General features: G+C 45.4%; 1 protein-coding gene and 1 long non-coding RNA gene across 3 annotated transcripts in view; one reads left to right on the top strand and one right to left on the bottom strand.

Annotated features, from left to right (window-relative positions):
- The window catches only part of LOC137545056 (uncharacterized protein C3orf38 homolog), a 60,836-nt gene extending 47,319 nt beyond the window's left edge, over positions 1–13,517 (top strand). Inside the window, exons 5-6 of the mRNA XM_068266160.1 lie at positions 7,897–7,984; positions 13,099–13,517. Of these exons, the coding sequence (XP_068122261.1) occupies positions 7,897–7,956 (60 nt within the window). The 3' untranslated portion in view covers positions 7,957–7,984; positions 13,099–13,517. The remainder of the gene's footprint in view (positions 1–7,896; positions 7,985–13,098) is intronic.
- LOC137545057 (uncharacterized) overlaps positions 1–24,007 on the bottom strand; it is a 174,944-nt gene that overhangs the window by 23,402 nt on the left and 127,535 nt on the right. The window lies entirely within an intron of this gene.

Below are 24,007 nucleotides of genomic sequence, written 5' to 3'. Positions count from 1 at the left end.
GAGACTCCCGGTTGAATGAATTCTGGATAACAGGGACTTTGCTGTATTAGAAATCAGCTGACAGTTATGCAAAATCATTTAAAGACTGAGACGTTTAACAGTTCTACTTCTACTTTAGTAGAAACACTCAGGCCGTTTCTTTTCACAATGTAAACTGGCGGCAGCGATGCGGCGCGTTGCTTTCGCCGCACCTCATTGCATTGCCAGAAACAGGCATTGGGCCAAGCAGGAAGTGATGTGCTCTTGTGTTCACGTCCTGCTTCGGGGTACGCGGAAGTGCACAGAAGCGTATTGTAATATTAAGCTACCACGTATGCGCGCTGCGACAGGGATGCGTATAAAACATCACTCGCATCATGCTGTAATGTGAAAGTCTCCTTTGACTTTCATTGCATGGCGGTGGGGTGCGGTAAAAATATCAAACTGCCCTGCCCCGGTGTAAAAGGGTCCTTAGGGTTTTAAGGTCTGACTTATTGCAGCAAAGAGTGACATCTTAAAAAGAACCTGAGGCGGATTTTTAAAATCTTAATAGGACACAGAGGCATGCTCTGTGCACAATGACATGCCTCTGTGTCCTTCTGGTGCCACTGCCAGTCCCCCCGGGCTCTGCTGTCCCCCCTAAAAAATAGCACCCGGCTAGAGACAATCTGCTTGTCGCTAGCCTGCTATTTACCTGCAAATGTCAATCAGTGTCCGCCTCTGCCTTTCTCATTACATACCGCTCTCCCCACCGCTCCCCGTCTCTACTAGTACTTCCTGGGTCGCGGCTTAGCTTCTGATTGGAGGAAGCTAGCGGAGGCAAGGAGCGGCGGGGAGAGCGGCATGTAATGGGGGAGGTGGACACTGATTGACATTTGCAGGTAAATAGCAGGCTAGCGACAAGCAGACTGTCGCTAGCCTTGCGCTATTTATCAAGGGGGACAGCAGAGCCCGGGGGGATTGGCGGCAGCAGCAGCAGGACGCAGAGGCATGTCATTGTGCACAGAACATGCCTCTGTGTCCTATTAAGATTTAAAAAATCCACCTTGGGTTCTCTTTAAGTGACAGTTTAACAGGAAACAGTTTGTGTTTATAGAGGTCCAATATCTGGTAAATGTGACAGGTACTTCACAGAGTGAGTGAATAATAAAAGATAATCCTTGGATTTATAGAACGAGAGACAAAAACACTGGTCTGGTTCCCAGCGTAATATGGCCACTGCATAATTCATTTATTATGCTGGAGGCACATACATTTCCACCATTGACATCCATGGGAAATTAGGGCTGGTTCAGACGGACGTTTGCAGAGCGTTTACAGCCAGCGTTCAGGGCTTGGTGTTAAACGCTCCCATTCAAGTGAATGGGAGCGTTTGTACCAAGCTTTCAAGCGCGTTTACACAAACGCGGCGTTTGGGTCCCGATTTTCTCTGGCGTTCAAGGAGCCCCTGGAAGCTACATGTAGCTTCCAGGGGAGGTTAACCGCGACGGCTAATGTCCCCCTAGGGGAAGAAAAAACGCGACTGCATCCAAACGCACACGAACGCTGCTGAACGCGACGCCAGCAAACGCAACGCCTCCAAACGTCCGTCTGAACCAGCCCTTAATCTGCTTATCCCGAAAAATCGTGCAGGTTAGGGCTTTGCGTTTCGATTACCACAACGGAACAAACTGATCTGTTTACCAATCCGTTAAGAAAGACAGAAAGTGTCAGTTTTTCAGCTCAAGTGTGAACCTAAAACAATCCGGGAGATATCACACTTGAGTCTACGGAAAATGGCCATGGTTTTCCGCGGATTATTTCTGTGCGTTTTCCGCTAGGGATGCTCCGAATTTCCGAGCAGAACACAGAAATCAGAAAACGTAACTCGGAAATTGGATTTCTGCGGAAATACTGCATTACCACAACTCGTTAATTTTAGCCCAATCACAGAACTCGGAAGCATTGGACCAATCAGAGTATGCAGAGTCAACTCGGAAGTATTTGGCCAATCAGAGAATGCACAAACAACTCGGAAGTATTTGACCAATCAGAGAATGCACAAACAACTCGGAAGTATTTGACCAATCAGAGAATGCACTAACAACTCGGAAGTATTTGACCAATCAGAGAATGCAGAAACAACTCGGAAGTATTTGGCCAATCAGAGAATGCAAAAAATGACAAAAAAAAACAACAACTCAAAAATCAGAAGTCCGAACTCGGAAATCGGAAACCAATCGGAAATCAGTGAAATCGGTAATGGGCATTGCCGGAAATCGGAATTTCTGCGGAATCGGAAATTGACATTTCTGACCATCCCTATTTTCCGCACACATTAGCTGACAGCACCTGCTGTTAGCTATAGGGCACTAGGAATTGCTAGTGGTTTGCAAAAAAAAGCAACAAAACTATTTTTTTTTTACCCGCACATGGAAAAACGCAGAAATAATACCCCCTCTGTGATTTTACTAAAGGCCTCCTTCACACTATGGGCTTGATTCACTAAACCGGGATAACTCAAATATCACTCCTTATCAAAGATATCACACCTTATCAAAGATACCACACTTTATCAAAGATACCACACTTTATCAAAGTTAACACTCCTTATCAGAGTAGCATAGTGAGCGCTACGAACTTATGCCTGCTAATTGGCAATGGCGCTCGTCCTGCTCTGTGTCTCTGCGGGTTCATATCGCTTGTTATGCTACTCTGATAAGGCATGTTAACTTTGATAACGTGTGATATCTTTGATAAGGTGGGATATTTGAGTTATCACGGTTTAGTAAATCAAGCCTGATATGTGTTGCTGTCTGCATTTCAGCAATGTGAATAGGCGCAGAGCGCTCCCGGTGACATCAGCAGGCGCGAGGACGTGGCCGCGCAGGCATAGCGCTGGCTGTTCTATTCCGCATGAACTGATGCTAAACAAAAATACTTTGCTGTCTTGATCGGATCCCAAGCCTCCAACCCTCGGCACCTCTTCGCCACCTTCAACTCCTTCCTTAACCCCACCACTCCTCCCCCCACCTCCGCCCTCTCAGCCACTGATCTGTCCACCCACTTTACCGACAAAATAGCCAGCATCCGACGTGAAATCTCATGCCTCCACTCCACCACTTCTTCCTCTCCCACCAATACCTCTCCCCCACCCCACCCACCACTCACTGCCTTTACTCCTATCACAGAGGATGAAGTCAGCCGTCTCCTAGCCACTTCTCCTGCCACCTCCAGTCCCCTAGACCCTGTGCCATCCAAATGCCTCCGACCTCACTTCCCTGTTCTGGCTCCTGTCCTCACCACTTTGTTTAACCTCTCCCTCTCCACGGGTACATTCCCCTCTGACTTCAAACAGGCCACTGTACTTCCCCTACTTAAAAAAACCCTCATTAGACCCCTCACTTCCATCCAGCTACCGCCCCATCTCCTTACTCCCTTTTGCATCTAAACTCCTGGAGCGTCTAGTCCACCAACGCATGACCCATTACCTTGACTCCAACTCCCTGTTTGACACCCTACAATAAGGATTTCGGCCAGGCCACTCCACCGAGACTGCTCTCACCAAGGTCGTCAATGACCTCACGCTCGCCAAGGCCGAAGGAAAATACACTATCCTTCTCCTCCTAGACCTCTCATCAGCATTTGACACTGTTGATCACTCCCTGCTTCTCCAGTCCCTGCAATCTGTGGGTATCAAAGACCTTGCCCTAGCATGGTTTTCCTCCTACCTCTCAAATCGCTCCTTCAAGACCTCCTTCAATGGTTCCTCCTCAACCTCCTTCCCACTTTCAGTTGGGGTCCCCCAAGACTCTGTTCTTGGTCCCCTGCTGTTCTCCATTTACACCGCCTCCATTGGAAAACTCCTCTCCTCTCTGGGTTTCAACTATCACCTATATGCAGATGATACCCAGATTTACCTCCATACCACTGACCTCTCCACCGCCACCATGGAGAAGGTATCCTCTGGTCTCTCAGCTATTTCATCCTGGATGTCTGCCAGGTTCCTTAAATTAAACCTGGATAAGACTGAACTCCTAATCTTCCCGCCTCGTGCTGCTTCACCCCCTACTGACCTCTATGTCACTGTCAATGGCACAATCATTCATCCAACCACACAAGCCCGCTGCCTGGGTGTCACCCTGGACTCGGCCCTCTCCTTCACCTCCCACATCCAAACCATAGCTAGAGCCTGCTATTTCCACTTGCGCAACATCTCCAAGATCCGGCCTTTCCTGACCCCAGACACTACCAAACTCCTTGTCCATGCCCTCATCATCTCCCGCCTGGACTACTACAACTCCCTCTTGTCAGGCCTTCCTCAAAACCACATCGCCCCCCTAAAATCCATCATGAACGCAGCAGCCAGACTCATCTACTCCTCCCAACGCTCTGTCTCCACGACTCCCCTACGCAAATCCCTTCATTGGCTTCCAATTCACTTCAGAATCAGCTTCAAGATCCTATGTTTGGCATACAAATCCATACACAAGTCCTGCCCAACCTACATCTCTGACCTGGTCAGCAGATATACACCTGGCCGCCCACTTCGCTCCTCCAACGACCTCCTCTTAACCACCCCACGCATCTCGCACTCCCATGCCAGACTGCAGGACTTCACTAGAGCTGCCCCTATCCTGTGGAACTCTCTCCCACTGCCCATCAGGCTCGCTCCCACCTTCTACACCTTCAAAAAAGCACTCAAATCTCACTTCTTCAAGGAGGCCTACATCAACTCAACACTACCCCAATCCTTTCTGCCCATAACTTCTTGATGCACCACCTCCTTTTGTGTCACCAACCCCTCCCTCTAGATTGTAAGCCTTTGGCAGGGCCCTCTCCCCTTGTGTATCATACTTGACTGTGTGCACTGTACCCAGAATTTGGAACTGGTAATTTTTTTACCACTACCATTCCAGTTTATGATCTGGCATTGTACTACTGTCTGCATTGTGTTGTGTATCTTATTGTCATTACCTGTATTGTTGTATCTATGGTCTGTTACCTGTATTGTTCTGTCACCCCTGTTATCATTGTCTGTAATCTTATTTATTGTACAGGGCTGCGTAATATGTTGGCGCTAAATAAATAATAATAATAGTGGGTTTGCAACTTTCAAGTCGCAGATTCCAGAAGTGAACCGGCGGCAGGGACCGGAGCATCGGTGAGTGGCTGCGTGGACACAGGACGTCTGCGGGGGACCATTAGAAGCCCCAGGTAAGTTCAACTCTTTGTCCCTCTAGCCCCCGACAGTAGGCCTTTAAAATTAGGCATTTGTAGTATTTTTTCCTAATCACACTAGTTGTGGAAGGTGCTATGAAGAAAGTGCCCCTTCATTCTAATGATTCCTTTAATGAAACTTTGAAGTTACTGAATCAGGTTGTTGGGTTAGTGACCTGGTTAAAGTGAACCCGAGGTGAGAGTGATAATGGACACTGCCATATTCATTTCTTTTTAAACAATACAAGTTCCCTGGCAGTCCTGCTGATCTATTTGGCTGCAGTAGTGAAGTGAATTACACCAGAAACAAGCATGCAGATAATCTTGTCAGATCTGACAATATTGTTAGAAACCCCCGATCTGCTGCATGCTTGTTCAGGGTCTATGGTTGAAAGTATTAGAGGCAGAGGACCAGCAGGGCAGCCAGGCAATCCATATTATTTCCAACTCGGGTTCCCTTTAAAGTAATCCTGTGACTTTTTTTAAAGGAGAAAAATCAGATTCTTACAAACCGCCCCCCCCCCCCCCCCCCCATCCTCATCCGCCCATCAGTGCCTTAACCAGGGCCGTTTCTAGACTTTTTGCTGCCTGAGGAAAACTTGTGAGGATGCCCTTCCCCTCCCCCACCCCAGTCACGACAACAGTGCCACCTCCTCCGTCCTGCTGTGCAAGTCAAATGAAACACTGCTGCTCTCCTGCCTTCCCCCTCCTCACTCACTGCCAGACTCCTCACACAGCACAACCAGCTGCTTTTCCGCAATAATGACCTCTTCACCTCACTCTCCTCTCGCTTCTCCTCCTACTCTGACTGCATGCTGTTTTGCCGTAAATTCGGACCATTTTATTGTATTGTGTGTGGCCACCTTTAGGGCCCTTTTTCACTATATCAGTTGCTGTCAGTTATAAATGAAAGGACAATTGATGTGCAAGGTAAAGTCCATGTTTCCCCATGGCTCATGCAATATCACTGGCCAACGGACTGCTGACCCGAAAGCTGTTACGGGGTCATCGTCATTTCTGAAATGGAGGATGGAGAATTCCATTGATAACAGTGGACAAACAAGACACGGGAGAGGAGAAAGATTGAGGAACATACTACAGGGGAGGTAAGTATGACGTGTGTATGTTTATTTTGGCTTTTATTTTTCAGTTCAGGTTTGCTTTAAAGGAAACATCCAAGGACACTATAAAAAAAATCCACTTACCTGGGGCTTCCTCCAGCCCGTGGCAGCCGTCCTTTGCCCTCGCAGCAGCTCCGGAGGCTCCCGGTCTTCTCCCCTGGCGCAGCCGACCTCGCCAGGTCGGGTTCCGAGTCGGTGTCTTCTGCGCTCCACGGCGCGGGTCTTGTGGTCCGGCCGACGTCATCAGGACTGTACTGCGCAGGCGTAGTAGTTGTGCGCCTGCGCAGTACAGTCCTGATGACGTCAGCCGGACCACATGACCCGCGCCGTGGAGCGCAGAAGACGCCGACCCGGAACCCAACTTGGCGAGGTCGGCTGCGCCAGGGGAAAGTCCGGGAGCCTCCAGAGCTGCGGCGAGGGCACAGGCGGGTGCCACAGGCTGGAGGAAGCCCCAGGTAAGCGGATCTTTTTTTTTTTTAATTTCCTTGGACACTCACTTTAAGTTGTGTTTTCACTGTTACTATGATGTTCTCAATATAAGCCATTGTATGTGACTGTATTACGGTATCTGTTATCAGGGACGGATCTGGAACAAATTGCGCCTGGGGCAAGATCAGGTTTTGGAGCCTAAACTGCCATTCCTCATCCAGTTTTGGCGCCTAAAAGTCAGGTTTTGGTGCCTAAAGGTCAGGTTTTGGTGCCTAAACTGCCTTTCCCTATCCAGTTTTGGCGCCTTTTTAAGAATTCAACAAACTGCGCCTGGGGCAAGAGACCCGCTCGCCCCCCCCCCCCCTAGATCCGTCCCTGTCTGTTATATTTCTTTTTTGTTTTTTCCTTTTTTTCCTTCATGATTAGCAGTGTTATCTTGCATTATTTTTATTATTTATTAAGCATTAGTATCAACACATCATGATTTGGACAAAATATGTAATTCTAGTTTTGAGTGTTGGTAAATGTAGTTTCAAGTGAGAATTGAACTTCTGTATTTGTACTAAGTTTACCACAAATAACATTTTCAGTAAATACCCTGCCTTTGATGTGGGAGACCAAGGTGAGAATTATGTCTGAAGCCAGTGCATAAACAGTAAGGAGTCATTGGCCAAGACTCCCTTAATGTGAACCCATAGTGAAAGTGATATGGAGGCTGCCATATTTGTTTCCCCTTTAGCAATACCAGCTGTCTGGCAGCTCTGCTGATCTATTTAGCTGCTGTAACATCTGAAGTACACCAGAAATGAACATATTATTATGATTTAGTATTTATATAGTGCTAACATCTTCCGGAGCACTGTACAGAGTATATTGTCTTGTCCCTTAACTGTCAAGCATGTAGCTAATCTTGTCAGTTCTGACAATATTGTCAGAAACACCTAATCTGCATATGCTTGTTCAGATCTATGGCAGAGCATCAGCAGGGCAGCCAGGCAACTGGTATTACACAAAAGGAAAGAAATATGGCAGCCTCCATATAACTCTCACATCCGGGTTCACTTTAAGTTTCAGATTGGCTTACTGAATGCTTTGAGTCTGAAATGGATAAAGAGCTATGCAAGTGTTAACATTTATTTTGTATTTTTGTTTTGTTTGTTGTTATCAGAACACTGCTGGATCTTCCCAGACATGTTCTGGAAAAGTGACCGGGAAACGAAAAAATTAAAAAGAAGCATCTTTGTCCAGTTACCGAGGTAACGCCACATATAAACGTACAGCAGTTTGCTAACAAAGTTTCTGAAATGGGAATGAGGGACACTAGTTAGCACCAGAAGCGTAGTACTAGGCATAGCGGCTGCTGTGGTGCCCAGGAACATGTGGGGTCTGGACACTGTTTAACTGCTTCTGGACCAGGCTAATTGAAATCCATGCCCTGTTTGGGACCTGTTATCCCTGCCAGGGCGTAGATTTCCATTACAGCGCCGCACAGAGCCTGTGATCACTGTGAGCCAATCACATTGCTCTCAGTGATCACAGGGTCAGGAGCCAAAGAAATTGGCTCCTGACTGGCTCCATGGAGTTTTGCTGTCATAGCAACGGCAGAGTGAGTGGACTTCAGTGATGAGATAAAAGGACAAATGGTGAGAGTGATGGGTCCGTGCGGCGCAATGTCGGTGAACCCCGTTTTTTGTGCCAGCAGTCTCTGGTCCATAAGGGGCCAGAGACTGCTAGTACTCAAGTGGTTAATGTGGCTTAAAACCCACAATTACTATTGTAATAAAATCCTTCTTCAGTTACAACTGTGTTAGCATATGTTATTTTTTTCAGCTTACCACAAGGTGGCGTTGGTTGTTCTCCTGTTTTATTGCTTGTTTATTTTCTTCATGTCGGTCTGTAATCAGTGTTAGCACCATGTAACAGATGTAACAGCCAAGGAAAAGAAGTAAGGGGGCAAAGCCAAAATTGTAAATTTGATTTTTGTAAAGGGAAAAATACACTTTTTACATGTAAACATCACTGCTTTTGTAATTGAATTGACTTCAGTTGTTACATTCAGTGGCTGCCTTTTTATTTATTTCTGTTTCTTCACCCTGTGAATACCTGGCACTTGTACTAAAGCAGGGGTGTCAAACTCAAATACAAAGCGGGTCGAAGATTGAAACCTGGACCTAGTCGTGGGCCATCCTCAATGTCTACTGGCCACCTTCCTCCCTTATAACTTTCCTGATGTCTAATGGCCCCCCTCCAACACCTATACAGTTCCCTTTTGTCCCTATAAAGTTTTCTGGTGTCTGGTGGTCCTCCCTCTCAAATACAGTTCCCTTTTGTCTAGTGGTCCTCCTCCCTCCCGTATATAGTTTCCTGGTGTCTAGTGGTCCTCCCTCTCAAATACATTTCCCTGGTGTCTAGTGACCTATACAGTTCCCTAGTGATTAGTGCTTTCCAACTACCTCCCCATATGGCTTTCCTCGCGTTCTAGGGCTTCACCTCCAATATAGCTTCCCTGGTGGTCTACAGTGGGCCAAACATAATGCAAAGTAGGGAAACCACTTGGGGGCCAAATTTAATGGTTCTGAGGGCCAGATTTGGCCCATGGGCCGGAGTTTGACATGTATGTACTAAAGCAAACAGGCAAGTTCAGGGAGGAGGTTGGGGTATGTGTGGAATGTGAGGACTGGGCAATTTGAGGGTACTTCTAGATACTGTGGGAGAAGGTTATAGCTACACATATCTGCATGTATTGGTAGGTGAACAGAGGCGCCAGAAGGATAAAAGTACATAAAATTTTTAAAAAATTGCTGGGAGGAAGTGGTGGGCTCACCTCCATTATAGCAGACACCAAAGACTGTAAATATATAGACATACACATTTATTGAAAATACCCCAAAGATGCAACGCGTTTCGCGGGCACAGCCCACTTCTTCAGGCAATAAGCAGGGGATAAACAACAGCAATTCAGTTATAGAAAGCAGAGCGCCTCTGTCTGTGTTATACCATTATGCCTTACATATGAGTGTGCATTGCTAGGGCACGTCTGTGCAGTCCGTGATAATCCCAGGAAGGCGGATGTATTCCCCCATACAGCCACCACAGCAGACCATCGGCTCCAGCAGCACGTACGTGACCCGTGCACAAATTGGAAAACAGCCTGAATGTAATAGAGGCACAGGAGAAGCAGAACAGCAAGGCGATGTGTATTGTTAAAAATTAACCACTCTGCGACCGCCTACCGCAGGATGGTGGCCACAGGGTGTCTCTCTTGTTCCTCAGCCACACGCGGGCGCGGTATCTCGTGATGCGGGAGATTAGCAGGGAACAAGCGCTCACTCCGTGATCAGCCTGCCAGCCCGCGATTGCGGCTTGCAGGCTGTTCTCAGCTGAAATAAGAATGAATGTAAGTGTACAGCGCTGCGATCTAGTGCAGCGCTGTACATAGAATGTCCCTGTTACCTAACTGTCCCTCGGAGTGGCTCACAATCTACTCCCTATCATAGGCTGATGCCTTTGACAGTGTATGGATGGCAGTGTAGGGCCAATTTGAGGGGGGGGGATATTTAAAAAAAAAATAGAGACATTTATTTAAAAAAAAAAAAAAGATAATTAACCTCAAAATATTAATGTAAAAAAAAAAATCGCAGCTGAAATCAGAGATCACCATCATAAAGTTCTATCTGTGGCAAGAAAAGGAGGTAAGATTAATTTGGGTGCTAAGCTGTACGGCCAAGAAATAAACTGTTAAAGGGACTCCGAGCAGTGCCTGTGGGTATGACTTTAAGCATACCCACAACTAATTAATTATATCCTCACACCTACCAGCATGATGTTTGTATATATCCCCCTGGGTTCCTTGTATTTCATTGCATTGTGCTGAATGGAGCTGCCGACACTGGGGAAAGTGTCGTCCTGCATAATACAATGTTGAATATACGCTTTGAGTCCTATGGGAGAAAAGCGCTCTACAAATGTTATTTGTTGTTGTTGTTCAATAAGGAATCCAAGATGGCGGCCGCGATTTCGATCACGAAAATAGCGAGAACTAAAAGGCGTAGGGCGGTGGTTTATATATCATTGGAAAGAGGAGAAAGAGAGCTTCAAAATGGTATACATCTTTCCATAGTTACTGCACTGGTCGGAGTCCCTTTTAAAGCTAAGCAGTGCCTCGGAAGGAGCCCATCAGGAAACTGCTACTGCACCGTCACTGGATTGTGGTGGGTAAATATTTATCTCCCCAGTGTTCGGTGGGCTTCCAGCGCTGGAGCGCTGAGCTGAAGGAGGATGGGGGAAGCCTTATTGTGATACAGAGGCTTCCCCCATCCTCCTTTGTGCCGGGACTAAATATGTACCCACCACATTCCAGTTTTCTGATGGGCTCCGTCAGAAATAGCCGAGCCTGATCAGGTCCACTCTACTGCGCAGGTGCAGCCTGCAGGCAACACACGTTTGCACAGAAGAGCTGACCCGATCGGACCTGCTATTTCCGCCTAAGCCACTACTTCGCTGGAGCCAGGGAAGCTAAACAGTGCCTGCAATGTTTAGCTTCCCTGGCTCCTGGCTGTGATTTCAGGGGATTCCAGCGCTAGATTGCCTGGATGGAGGAGGAAGGGGGCAGCCTCATTAGGATCCAGAGGTTTCCCCCTCCCGAGGTAAGTATCTCCCAGGAGGGGGGGTTCATACAGTTTCTCTATAAACAGGAACTGTTGTGAAAATCTTAACATTTAAAACAAATACATTTAAGAAGTATGTTTCTTCCACAGTAAAATGAGCCATAGATGACTTTTCTCCTATGTTGCTGTCACTTACAGTAGGTAGTAGAAATCTGACATTACTGACAGGTTTTGGTCTAGTCCATCTCTTCATGGGGGATTCTGAGCATGCCTTTATTCTTTATAAAGACATTCCCTGAAAAAGATTTATATAAAGGTGCTGGCCAGCCTCACTGCTCGCTGCACACTTTTTTGGCAGTTGGATGGAGCAACTGCCATTCACTAAGTGCTTTTAAAAAATAAACAAAACCCTGAGAACCCCCTATGAGAAGATGGGCTAGTCCAAAATCTGTTGCTAAAGTCAGATTTCTATAACTAACTGTGAGTGACAGCAACATAGGAGAAAAGGAATTTATGGCTGATTTTACTCAGGAAGAAACGGACTTCTTATTTTTATGTGTTTACAAGTATTTTAAATTTTACGATTTTCACGACAGAGGTCCTTTAAATAGATATGTCAGCCTCCATATCCCAGTGAAGTCACCTTTATGAGAAAGAAACCCTGGTGTAGATATCAAAACCAGTACAAGGAAAACTGGAGCCAAACTGGTGCAGAAGTGGAACAGCTATCAGAATCAGAATCCTTCCTCTGGGCATCTGCACCAGTTTTGCTCTACTTTTCTTAAGAATCCATGTGATGTTTTTCTGTTTGGTGAACACTTTGATTATGAAATGGCAAGTGAATGCTTCTGATCCAGCTTTGTATCATGCCTGAAGAAGAAACTTAACACTTCTAAAGCTTCCAGTAAACCACACACAGTTATTTAGGCAGGGAAGGCATTAGCTGTGATTGGCACAATTTCCACAGGCTAATGAAGTCAATAGCCTTGCTCGCAAGAAAGTTCACTCACGTTTTGCATTCGCGATTTTCCGCAAAATTTTAAATCGTGCAACTTTAAAGGACACCCGAGGTGAAAATAAACGAATGGAATAAACAATTGTTTCTATCCTCCTTCTCCTAAAAAATGACTTTTTAAGATATTCCACAGTTTTATTTAATATTTAAATCCACTTTTTAAGTTTTTGCTGTTTTATTGTTTTTGCTCAATGACACATTCATTGAAGTATACCAGAGCTTACATCTCTGAACTATTGACCCTTTTTATCTCTTTCCTTGTCTCAGAAGCCATTTTCTGCTAGAAAAGTGTTTTATAGTTGTAATTTCTTATCAGTGAGGGTCACACTGTAGTCTGACCCAGTCCCAACTTACATACCTGATGTTTAACTCTTTTTAGGCAGAGAAAGAAAGAAAGGAACACATCAAAGTTATTTGTGTGCTAGGCACTGTACATACATATGTCTATCTCATCATGTCACATGTCACCTCGGGTAGCCTTTAAACTTTTCCCCACATGAGGCGCGTGTTCGCTATTACAGTATATGCCCCCACAAATTAAATATCGCAGAACGATCGCTGCAAAACGCTGGGGGAAAATGTGATTGCATAAGCCAACGGAGACCTGGGAATAGCAGGGGAACACAACCCTGCAAGTCCCTCCTTAAAGGTATAACCTGAATCAAGGTCTGTTGGTTTGATGTGTACATATTTGATTATGAAATTTGATTTTGTGTTATAATGCTCATACATTCTTGTGTATTTTCAGGAGAATTCTCTGCAGATGCTTTTTTGTAAACTGACATGACAAGCACAACTGACTTCGACACCTCTGCAAAAGTTCCCTATTACACAGCAGCTTACGCTTCTCTATCTAGGGCAGTGCTTCTCAAAATGGAAACAGGACACCTGGGCGCCCCCTAATGGTGGAAGTTTGGACCAAATAAATACCGGCTATGGGGGAGCGCCCGACAAACCTGCCGAGCAAAATACGTCTAAAAATAGCTGGCTTTTGCTGGATTTTGTGTAGGGACTAGATTGTGAGCCCCTCTGAGGGACAGTTAGTGACAAGGCAATATACTCTGTACAGCGCTGCGTAATATGTCGGCGCTATATGAATACTTAAATAAATAAATAATGAGCACCCACATTTCCCACCATAGCCGGTAAAAGGGCACCTGTGCCAGCGGCGAATTGGGGGGGGGGGGGGGGGGGTTACAGTTATGGTTAGGAATGCGGGGGTGGTTTTAGTTAAGGGTAAGGCATGGGTTGGTGGCAGGGGCATAGCAATAGGGGGTGCACAGGTTGCGAACGCATCGGGGCCCTTGGGCCAGAGGGGCCCTCACTCAACTGAATTATTAGCTCTCTATTGGTCCTGTGCTGGTAATAATCACTTCTATAGATACATTGAATAGTGGTAATTATTCACAAACTGTTCCCCATTCCCCTCTTGCACCTCAGACACTGTATGCCCTTGGCAGGTTTTGGTGCACCGTATCAATTGTTATGTATAGAGTGCTGGGGGGCCTCAATGTATTTGCATCAGATCCCACAACTCCTTAGCTACGCCACTGGTTGGTGGTTAAGATTAAGTATGTGGGTGTTGGTTAAGGTTAGGCATGGGTTGGTGGTTAAGATTAGGAATGCAGGAGTTTTTTAAGGTTAGGCATGGGGGGATGGTTAAGTTTAGGCATGGGGTTGGTTAAGGTTAGGTGTGGGGTTGCTTGTTAAGGCTAGCCGTTAGGGGGAGGGTTAAGGCTATCCGTGGAGGGGTGGTTACAGTTAGGCATCCGGGGTGGTAGTTAAGGTTAGGCATCGGTAGAGGGAGGGTTCAGTGTTAGAATAGGGCTAGGTATAGCATCCATTACCAATATTTTACTATAGTCATTTGCATTTGCACTGTAACAGTAGAATATCTGTACACTTACCAATAATCTACAATCGGCTTGTCTGGGTGCCCAAATTTCTAGACGCCCCTTTTTTAATGAACATTATTTTGCAATGATGCAATTTAGCACCTAATAAATTGTTGGAGTTTAGACCGGCGTCCTGCCAAGCCATTCCTCCCCTCTGCATGCTACTTTCTTTGATGTGCTGGTGGTCTTTTCACTCAGTACACTCGATGGCACCACTGTGGCACCGATATACTCCTTTGCTAAATATAGCATCTGCAGTGCATTGGCATTTACCATGTGGAACGACCAGGCCCATTTTGTCATGAAGCAAGGTGAAACACTTGCATCAGGCGCAGAAATTACAGGGGCAGCATTTTTTGTACTGTGAGCGAGGCGAAGAGGTCGTCATTGGGGAAAAGCAGCTTGTTGTTTTGTGTGAGGAGTCTGACATTGAGTAAGGAGGGGGGAGGCAGGAGAGCAGCAGTGTTTCATTTGGATTAAATGAAACAGAGTAAATTGTCAGGTGCTGTGCGATCATTCCAAATCGGGAAGGGGGGGGGGGGGGGGGCGCATCCTCACAAGTTTGCCTCAGGCAGCAAAAAGTCTAGGACCAGCCCTAGGAACGACCCTTTTGAAGAGTCCAACATGGTTGCTGCCCTTGATCTTCTGAGTGAAGGGATTAATTTATGCTTTTATGTGTGCTCACAGAGTTATGCACTTGTACTGTATGCCTCTGAAGAAGTGACTATGGTCACGAAACGTGTGTTAGGCTGCGCGCAATGATACTACTGTGATGTATGGATTTGTATATGTCTGCTCTGAGAAGACTTTTATATGATTCATTAAAAGTTATGCTTTATTACAAACACTTGTATGCAGTTGAAACCCTCATTTTTCCTGTGTGCTCTTTTGTGATATTCAATGTTTATATGTTGTGATAGCATTGCTGCTGCTTCAGTTTGTAGCTGAGGGGAGGGGGAAGTGTGATTGGAGAACAATCTTTAAGTGGGTGGGGTTTGGGCCGGTACAAGTGTGGTATCATTGAATTGAACAGCTTCTGACGGCATAGCTCCCAATTGTCCCTATTTGGGAACCAAATCTGTCTGTCCCTCTTTCTTCCGCATGTGTCCCTCTTTCAGGACTGATGTACAGATCTATGTAAATATACGTATTTTTCTAATGACTTTTTACTTGACTTTATTCCCATCCTTTAAATTGATATATTTTTTTTAATTTTCAAATATTAATATGAAGGAAAGTGAACCAAGATAGGAAAGTCCAGTGTGGTCTGAATGATAAAACAACATATTTTTCTTAAGAAATCTTTATGGTTTGGGTGACTAGGCGGGTGTGTTGAGGGTGTTATTAGGGGAGTGGCAGGGGCGTGGCTAAATTGTCCCTCTTATCTCAAAAACTTGGGAGGTATTCTGACACTGTCTGCAACTCAGCATTTAACCATTCAGCTAAGCAAAAAGGGAATTAAGCCTGAGAAATCCAGAATTCCTCAGAGGTTGGGTGTGGAAAAGGCATCGCGCTAAACATTTAAGGGCATGGCTGAGCTGAAATGGTGTGAGGCTTTAGATCTGTAGCATTAGTTTAAAGGGGAACTTCAGCCTAAACAAACATTCTGTCATTAAGTTACATTAGATATGTTAATTAGAATAGATAGGTAATATAATAATAATAATAATAATAATCTGAACATTTGTATAGCGCTTTTCTCCTGTCGGACTTAAAGCGCTCAAGAGCTGCAGCCACTGGGACGCGCTCAGGAGGCCACCCTGCAGTGTTAGGGAGCCTTGCCTTGAACTCCTTACTGAATAGATACTTGACCTAGCCAGGATTTGAACCCTGGTCTCCCATGTCAAAGGCAGAGCCCTTAACCAGTACACTATCCAGCCACTATATATAATCTCCTACCCACCCTGTTTTAAAAGAACAGGCAAATATTTGTGATTTAATGGAGGCAGCCATCTTTTTGGTTGAAAGGAGGTGACAGGGAGCAGGAGACAGTTCCAACTGTTCTGTGTCCTGGTCACCCCACCCAGCTGCGCACGCTAGGCTTCAAATCTGAAATTCAAAATAAAAATAAATAAAAAATTGCGCCAAAACAGCAGAACGAGAACAACAACATCAGAAATCCCATCATGCTTTGCACAGCATCAGGGGAAAAATGCCTGGGCAGTTAACTTCTGTGCAGCTAAAAATGAGGCTTGGGTAAGAAAACTGTTGACAGAGGCGCTATATTTGCCTCTTGACCCGACTTTGCTCCCTCCAAAACTTGTTTGCCTGAAGAAGCGGGACTGTTACCCGTGAAACGCGTTGCACTTTTGGAGCTCATAATAAATGTTACTTTAAACTTGAAGTAACCTGCCCATTGTCTGGCCATTTTTTCAGAAGGGAGGTGAGTCCACCCACTTCCCCCTTTTTAACAATTTTAACTAATTTTATTCTACTTGGCGCCTCTGTTGTTATACCACATAATTGTTGAGTCCACCCTGGGTGGAGGGGTGTATCTCCATTTCCTTCTATCTACAGAGAGCGACTTCTTAACCCTGAGCGGGGTCAGGTTACAATTCTCCCCACCTGCTTATCCAGTGGTTGCCTTGGAGGCGACCCATCCTTGTGACTATAATCATTGTGTGTGTTTGCATCAGACATCACCTTATTAACATACTACACCATATCGAGCTCTCGGCTCTCCCCCTTTCTTTCAAGATATAATGAGATAGACATGTGTCAAGCACACAATTAACTATGTTGTATTCCTTTTTTTCTTTCACTGCCTGAAAGTGTTAAAAATCAGGTATGCAAATTACAGTTTCTATCCAGGTTGGGACTTAGTCGAACTATAGCCTAAACCTCCTGGATAAGGAATTAGAGCCACAAAACACTTTCCTGGCAGAAAATGGCTTCTGAGTGCACGAAATAGATAAAAGAGGGCAATAGTTCATAGATTTTAGCTCTGGCATACTTCAATGAATGTGTCATTGAGCAGAGACAATGAAAGTAAAAACTTAAAACACTAGATATAAAAAATAAAATAAAACTGTGGGATAGCTAAAAAAGTCACTTTTAGGAAGAGGGGGAAACAAATAGAAACAATTGTTTATTTCATCAGTTAATTTCCAATTCATGTTTTCTTTAACCCCCTTAGTGGTATGATTCTTTCCGGATTTTAGGGTCTGAAAGTGGTGCAATTTTTTTGCACCCTTTCAGACCCAAAAACCTGGAAAAAATCATGCTGCCAGGGAGATCTGCAGCAGTTTTACAATCACTCACCTCCCTGGCTCCAGCGCTGCAGTTAGGCCTCCATCCTCCGGGTGGCGCTGCAACTCTAAAGTGAAATTGCCGGCTGTTGTCATGATGACAGCCAATGATCTCACCAGCAGGAAGCAGAGCCCCGGAGGAGAGGAAGAAGAATGGCAGCCGACAGGGAGGTATGTAAAACTGCCCGCTGCTCGCTATACTCTGCACAAACCTACCGGCGGCTACCCCGAGCAGAGGTCGGGATTACCGCTCTGAGCTGCGGTTTTCCACCCCGACTCGAGCTCGGGGTTACCGCCAAGGAGGTTAAGCTGAAAATTACAAATTTCATCATCAACATCATTCTCAAAAGCCTGTAATTCTCGGCTCTGTCTTCAGCTGCAGATCTCTGCAAAGGCCACATCGCTCCGCGCTGCGCCAGTTTTGCATATGCTGTTGCGGCCTCTTGGGAGTTATTTCTGGCTGTCGACTTAAAGAGACACTGAAGCGAAAAAAAATATATGATATAATGAATTGGTTGTGTACTATGAATAATTACTAGAAGATTAGCAGCAAAGAAAATATTCTCATATTTTTATTTTCAGGTATATAGTGTTTTTTCTAACATTGCATCATCCTATAATATGTGCAGATTACACAACACTCAGCGTTCAAAATGAGTCTTTCAGAGAAGTCTGTGAAGTAATGAACTCTCCTCTAGCAGAGAAAAATCAAACAGTTCAATTACAGTTGAGATAATAAAAGTCAGATAACAGCCCTCTCCACGACTAAGTTAGTCGGAGAGCTTAATAGCTTTTTTGCATAGAGATAACAACTGGAGTTTCTCAACTCTCCCTGTACTGGAAACAATTAGACTGATGTATCTGATCTTAATGCTTTTTTTCTTAGCTGTACTACACATACAAATCATAATATCATCATTTTTTTTCGCTTCAGTGTCTCTTTAAATATGGTGTCCCTTGTGAGATACTTCAGAATTGTTCTTGTATCTTATTATTACTGTTTATTTAAAGTTCCTCTCCAAGAGCAAATGTTTATCTAGACTTGTGAAAGCACAAATGGATTTAGTTTTTTATCTATATGTAAGCGCTTTAAGTTTGGATGTCAAATAAATCAGGAGCAGAGCTGGGACAATGTCCTCCAGCACCCAAGACTGAGACACCAAAGTGCCCCCCCAGCCGTCACACACTGATTGCTGAGAGGCGCCCCAACCCCCCTAACACCTTAATCTCTAGTTATCTGGCTTGCAGTCAGGTATCCCCTTTTCTTATGTCTCTCTGCTTGAAACACAATAGGGTAATGATGTCTGAGTGAGTTGTGCACCCCTTCCTACACTGCACCCTGAGGCTGGAGCCTCTCTCGCCTCTGCCTCGGCCAGGCCCTGATCAGGAGCTCCTTTACTGGCCGTTACCTTTCTCAGGTGCTGGTTATGACCTTCTCAGACATGTGCCCGTGTACCTCTGCCTGAAAGACCAGACAAGACACAGTACATTTATATTGTGCTTTCTCCTGGCAGACTCAAAGTGCTAGAGCTGCATCCACTAGGACGCGCTCAATAGGCAGTAGCAGCATTAGGGAGTCTTGCCCAAGGTCTCCTTAATAATTAGGTGCTGGCTTACTGAAAAGGAAGAGATGATATTTGAACCCTTGTCTCCTGTGTCAAAGGCAGAGTTATTTCACACCTGCTTCCAGAGGCAACCTGGGGGCATTTTGTTTAGCTGATGCTAAATGCTTTTCTGCAACCAAGCAGTAAAGTGCTTTGCATGGGTTCACAGCGTTTTGTAAGCGCACCACATTGCAACCCCATAGGGGGCCACGGAAGTGCCGAAGACCGCCGATCCTGGACACTACATGTGCAAATGAAGGGAGATTGCCTGCTGAAAACGCTGCATTTAACGCACGATTATACCGGCCTTAAGCTAGGCTTCTTCAGGTTAAATGCCCACATTTTCACAACAGGGCTTTTGTTATACGAAAAGTTACTAAATTCAATTTACTACTCATTATGATCGCTGCCAGCATGTTAAGTTGGACTTTACACTGCGTTCCAAGTTATTATGAAAAAACCCTAATAGACACTTAAAGGATACCGGAGGAGACATATGACATGATGAGATAGACATGTGTATGTACAGTGCCTAGCACACAAATAACTACCGTATGCTGTGTTCTTTTTTCTTTCTCTGCCGGAAAGAGTTAAATATCAGGTATGTAAGTGGCTGACTCAGTCCTGACTCAGACAGGAAGTGACTACAGTGTGACCTTCACTGATAAGAAATTCCAACTATAAAACACTTTCCTAGCAGAAAATGGTTTCTGAGAGCAGGAAAGAGATAAAAAGGGTCAATAGTTCATAGATTTTAGCTTTGGCATACTTCAATGCATGTGTCATTGAGCAAAAACAATAAAACAGTACAAACTTAAAAAGTAGATTTAAATATAAAATAAAACTGTGGCATATCTTAAAAAGTCATTTTTAGGAGAAGGAAGATAGATACAATAGTTTATTTCATTGGTTTATTTTCGCCTCGGGTGTCCTTTAAATAAAGGAGGTAGTTATTTGAAGAAATAGAAGATACAGAGCCTTGTTCAATTCACGTTTTCACCTAACTTTTCTCCTAGGAGACAGGGCCGGGCCGAGGCATAGGCTGGAGAGGCTCCAGCCTCAGGGCGCAGTGTAGGAGGGGGCGCACAATTCATTCAGCTTTCATTCCTAATTGTGTTTGAAGCAGAAAGAAATAAGAAAAGGGGATACATAGCAGTGACTGCAAGCCAGATAACTAGAGATTAAGGTGTTTGGGAGGTTGTGGGCCCTGTGGCGCTTCTTAGTCTAATAGCAATAAGTGTGTGACAGCTGGGGTAGGAGGGACGGAGGAGCGCACTTCGATGTCTCAGCCTTGGGTGTTGGAGGACCTTGTCCCTGCTCTGCTAGGAGATAATGTTTCATCTCCTGTTAAAAATAACTTTACATCACTTTGCAATTGAAGAAGTAGGAGAAAAAGTACTGCCAATTGTATTCTGAGTATTTTTTTGTTTGCTGGTGGTTTAAAAAGCATTTTATCGATGAGGTGCAAAAATATCACTTAGGAGAAAATGTAAGGGAAAGCGTGAATTGAATAAAGGCCAGAATGTGCCTAAAGAAAAATAAAGAAGAAGTCTCCTTAATTGAGTCATTAAAAAAAGCCCTATATTACATTTATACCCTAGATTACATATACAGTATATATGGTACTTCGTGCTGCAGTAGTTCAGCATAGGGACATGCAGAGCTAAAATATGTTTTCTATTAATTATCCATTAGGAGGCAGTGTTGTCACAGATAATGTGGTATTCCATATAGGAAACTTATCTCAGTACTTGTTTTGAAGGAAGCTATCTTATATTTGTGTAATACACAAGTGTTTATAATTGTGTCCAGTTCATTATGAAACATAAGCCGTCTCTGTCAATTCACATTTCACACATACGCTAATACAAAGGGCTCGATTCACAAAGCGGTGCTAACCCAGTTAGCATGCCTAAAAAACTTTAGGCATGATAACCATTGCACCATGCTGGTGAAAAGCCAGTTTAGGCATGATAAGTTTAGGTGTGATAAGTTTAGGCATGATAAGTTTAGATCGCTTGCAAAGTCCAGCACGCAAAGCAGCGCCATTAAACTTTATACGAAGTGCACCAGACTTTGCTAGCGTAAAACTTTTGATCAGCTGTGCACTGCGGTGCTAACGTAGTTGGCGCTTAAACTTATCATGCCTAAACTTATCACACCTAAACTTATCACACCTAAACTTATCATGCCTAAACTGAGTTTAGGCATGATAAAGGGCTTTTCACCAGCGTGCTAACTGTTAGCACCGCTTTGTGAATCAGGCCCAAAGAGTTTGTATGTTCTCTCCGTGTCTGCGTGGGTTTCCTCCGGGCACTCTGGTTTCCTCCCACATTCCAAAAACATACGGATAAGTTAACCCTCCTGGCGGTTTGCTAAAAAATCGCCAGGGGGCAGCAAATCTTTTTTTTTTTTTTTTCATGTAGCGAGACAAAGTCTTGCTACATGAAAGCCGCTGCTCAGCGGCATCCCCCCAGCCCCTCCGATCGCCGCCGGCGATCGGTGATCAGGAAATCCCGTTCAAAGAACGGGATCTCCTGGAGGGCTTCCCCCGTCGCCATGGCGACGGGGCGGGATGACGTCACCGACGTCATCGACGTCGTGACGTCAAAGGGGATTCCTATCCACCCCATAGAGCTGCCTGGCACTGATTGGCCAGGCAGCGCACGGGGTCTGGGGGGGGGGCGGCTGCGGCGCGACGGATAGAGGCGGATCGGCGGGTAGCGGCGGCGATCGGGCACTGCACGCAGCTAGCAAAGTGCTAGCTGCGTGCAGCAAAAAAAAAATTATGCAAATCGGCCCAGCGGGGCCTGAGCGGTGCCTTCCGGCAGCATAGCCCGAGCTCAGCTCGGGCTTACCGCCAGGAAGGTTAATAGGCTCCCCCTAAAATTGGCCCTAGACTACAGTACTTACACTACATAATATAGATATATGGCAATGGTAGGGATTAGATTGTGAGCTCCTTTGAGGGACAGTTAGTGACAAGATATATATGCACTGTACAGCGCTGCGTAATATGTCGGCGCTATATAAATACTAAATAATAATAATAATAATACAGTCAGAGACATGGCTCTACAAAGGTTTTTTTTATTTTATTTTAGTTATTCTAATTTAGAAATAGTTTTAAGGAGCACATTATGTCAATAAAACCTGTTTTTTTGCCAAATCTATTTTTTTTATTAGGAGTACCTCTTAGCTTTGTGTATTGCAATATTACAGGTTGTAATATACCCCGCTATCTGGAACTTAGGAAACTGGAAGTCTCAACTATAAGGGAGATGACAGGGACAGTGCTCTGGGGGGTTTGCAGGGCATTGTAGGGTAGACAATACTTACTGAGCCCCCAGGCGCCGTCTTCTACCCATCCTGCCGCTCCCTTCGGCTTTCCGGTGTCCATGCCCAGTTCCTGGCCTATCACGTGACCTGATGCTGGTCAGATGACATGCCGGGAGCCATACAGAGGATGCCAGAAAGCCGCTAGGAGCTACAGGAAGGGGAGAACATGGCACCTGGATGCTTGCAGGGGCGTAACAATAGACCCTGCAAGGGATGCAGCTGCAGGGAGTCCAAGAAGCCGCAGGGGGCCCCGTGGGGGGAGAAAATTCTTTTCCCTGTCCTGAGAGACTAACAACTAAGGGCATGGAGAGAAAAAGATTTCTGCTTTCTGCACAACTGTTCTAATGACTGCATCTGCTCAGCCACTGATAAGGAATCATATAAAGTTTTGTAGACAAAGATGTGTAGACAGTCCCTTTTCAGTGTGCAGCAGGTTCTTGTGTACAGCGCCCAGCCCCGAGCCTCTTCACCACCTCCACAAGTGCTCTGTACTGTAGTGATGCTGGAGAAGTCTGCAGAGCCAGTTCTGCTCCATCAGAGATGGGCAGAGTGAGTGTAATAAGCTGAGGCTGGGAGCACACTTGTCTGTACAGTCTTTCAGTATGTATTTTCTGCACACCATGTGCGTCTGTATGTGTGAAAATATGCACGTTTTATCACAGAAGCTAATGTATTAATGTAATAACATTGGTTCTCAGTTTACCTGTGCAGAAAGCGAGGGGCGGGGTTTCACAGTGTTTCACAGAGCGGCCCAGTGATTTCTTGTTCCTTCAGCCGCGGCTGGCTGGAGGACAAATGAGCAGCGGCGACTGAGGGAACTCTTCGGCGGGCGAAGGGGCGGTATGCAGTGTGCGTGGAGGCGTTGTGCCCGGTGCTGCCCCCCAGCCATGACTTCGCGACCTTTCCTCTTCAGCCGCTTCGCCTCTCTCCTCCCCTGGCTTCCGATTGGCCAGCGGCCGGCAGCAGAATTTATTGTAACGCGATCTACCAAAAAAGGCGTGGGGACCTATTGGGCACCCAGGACATACAGTATATTAAAAGTATGCTTCACTGTCACTGTAAATGCCCACGGTGTCCGGTACATGCGCTGCATGCAGAACCCATCACAACACACGGCTGAATTGCTGATGTGAATGCAGCATAGAAGTATAAATACATGGCACTGCCATTATATTGTACACTAGCTGATTGCCCGGCGTTGCCCGGGTATGTATTTGGCTGGTGTTGGCTCCGCCTACGTTTTCTAACCCTAACACACAAACACTCAATGACCAAGTTTGTGAGCTTTGCGGTCTTTGGTATCAATAATCAGCATTGAAATGAAACAAATCTGATTGGCTGTGTGTGGCTCCACCCCCTTTTCTGAATTTGAACCCCAGTCACCCAATAACCAACTGTACCAGGTTTGAGGCCTGTGCCATTAACAGTTCAAGAATGGTAGCAATTAAATATTCCCCTTGAAAAGCAATAGGTGAAGTTTGATTCACTTTTGTAGGCTCCACCCACTTTTCTGAATATTAATCCCAGTCACCCAATGACCAACTGTGCAAAGTTTAAAAACCCCGCCATTA

The sequence above is a fragment of the Hyperolius riggenbachi genome, chromosome 2, assembly GCF_040937935.1.
Source record: "Hyperolius riggenbachi isolate aHypRig1 chromosome 2, aHypRig1.pri, whole genome shotgun sequence".
In the NCBI taxonomy this organism is placed as follows: domain Eukaryota; kingdom Metazoa; phylum Chordata; class Amphibia; order Anura; family Hyperoliidae; genus Hyperolius; species Hyperolius riggenbachi.
The sequence above is the reverse complement of the archived record's forward strand: the minus strand, read 5'-3'. Positions and strand labels throughout refer to the sequence as shown.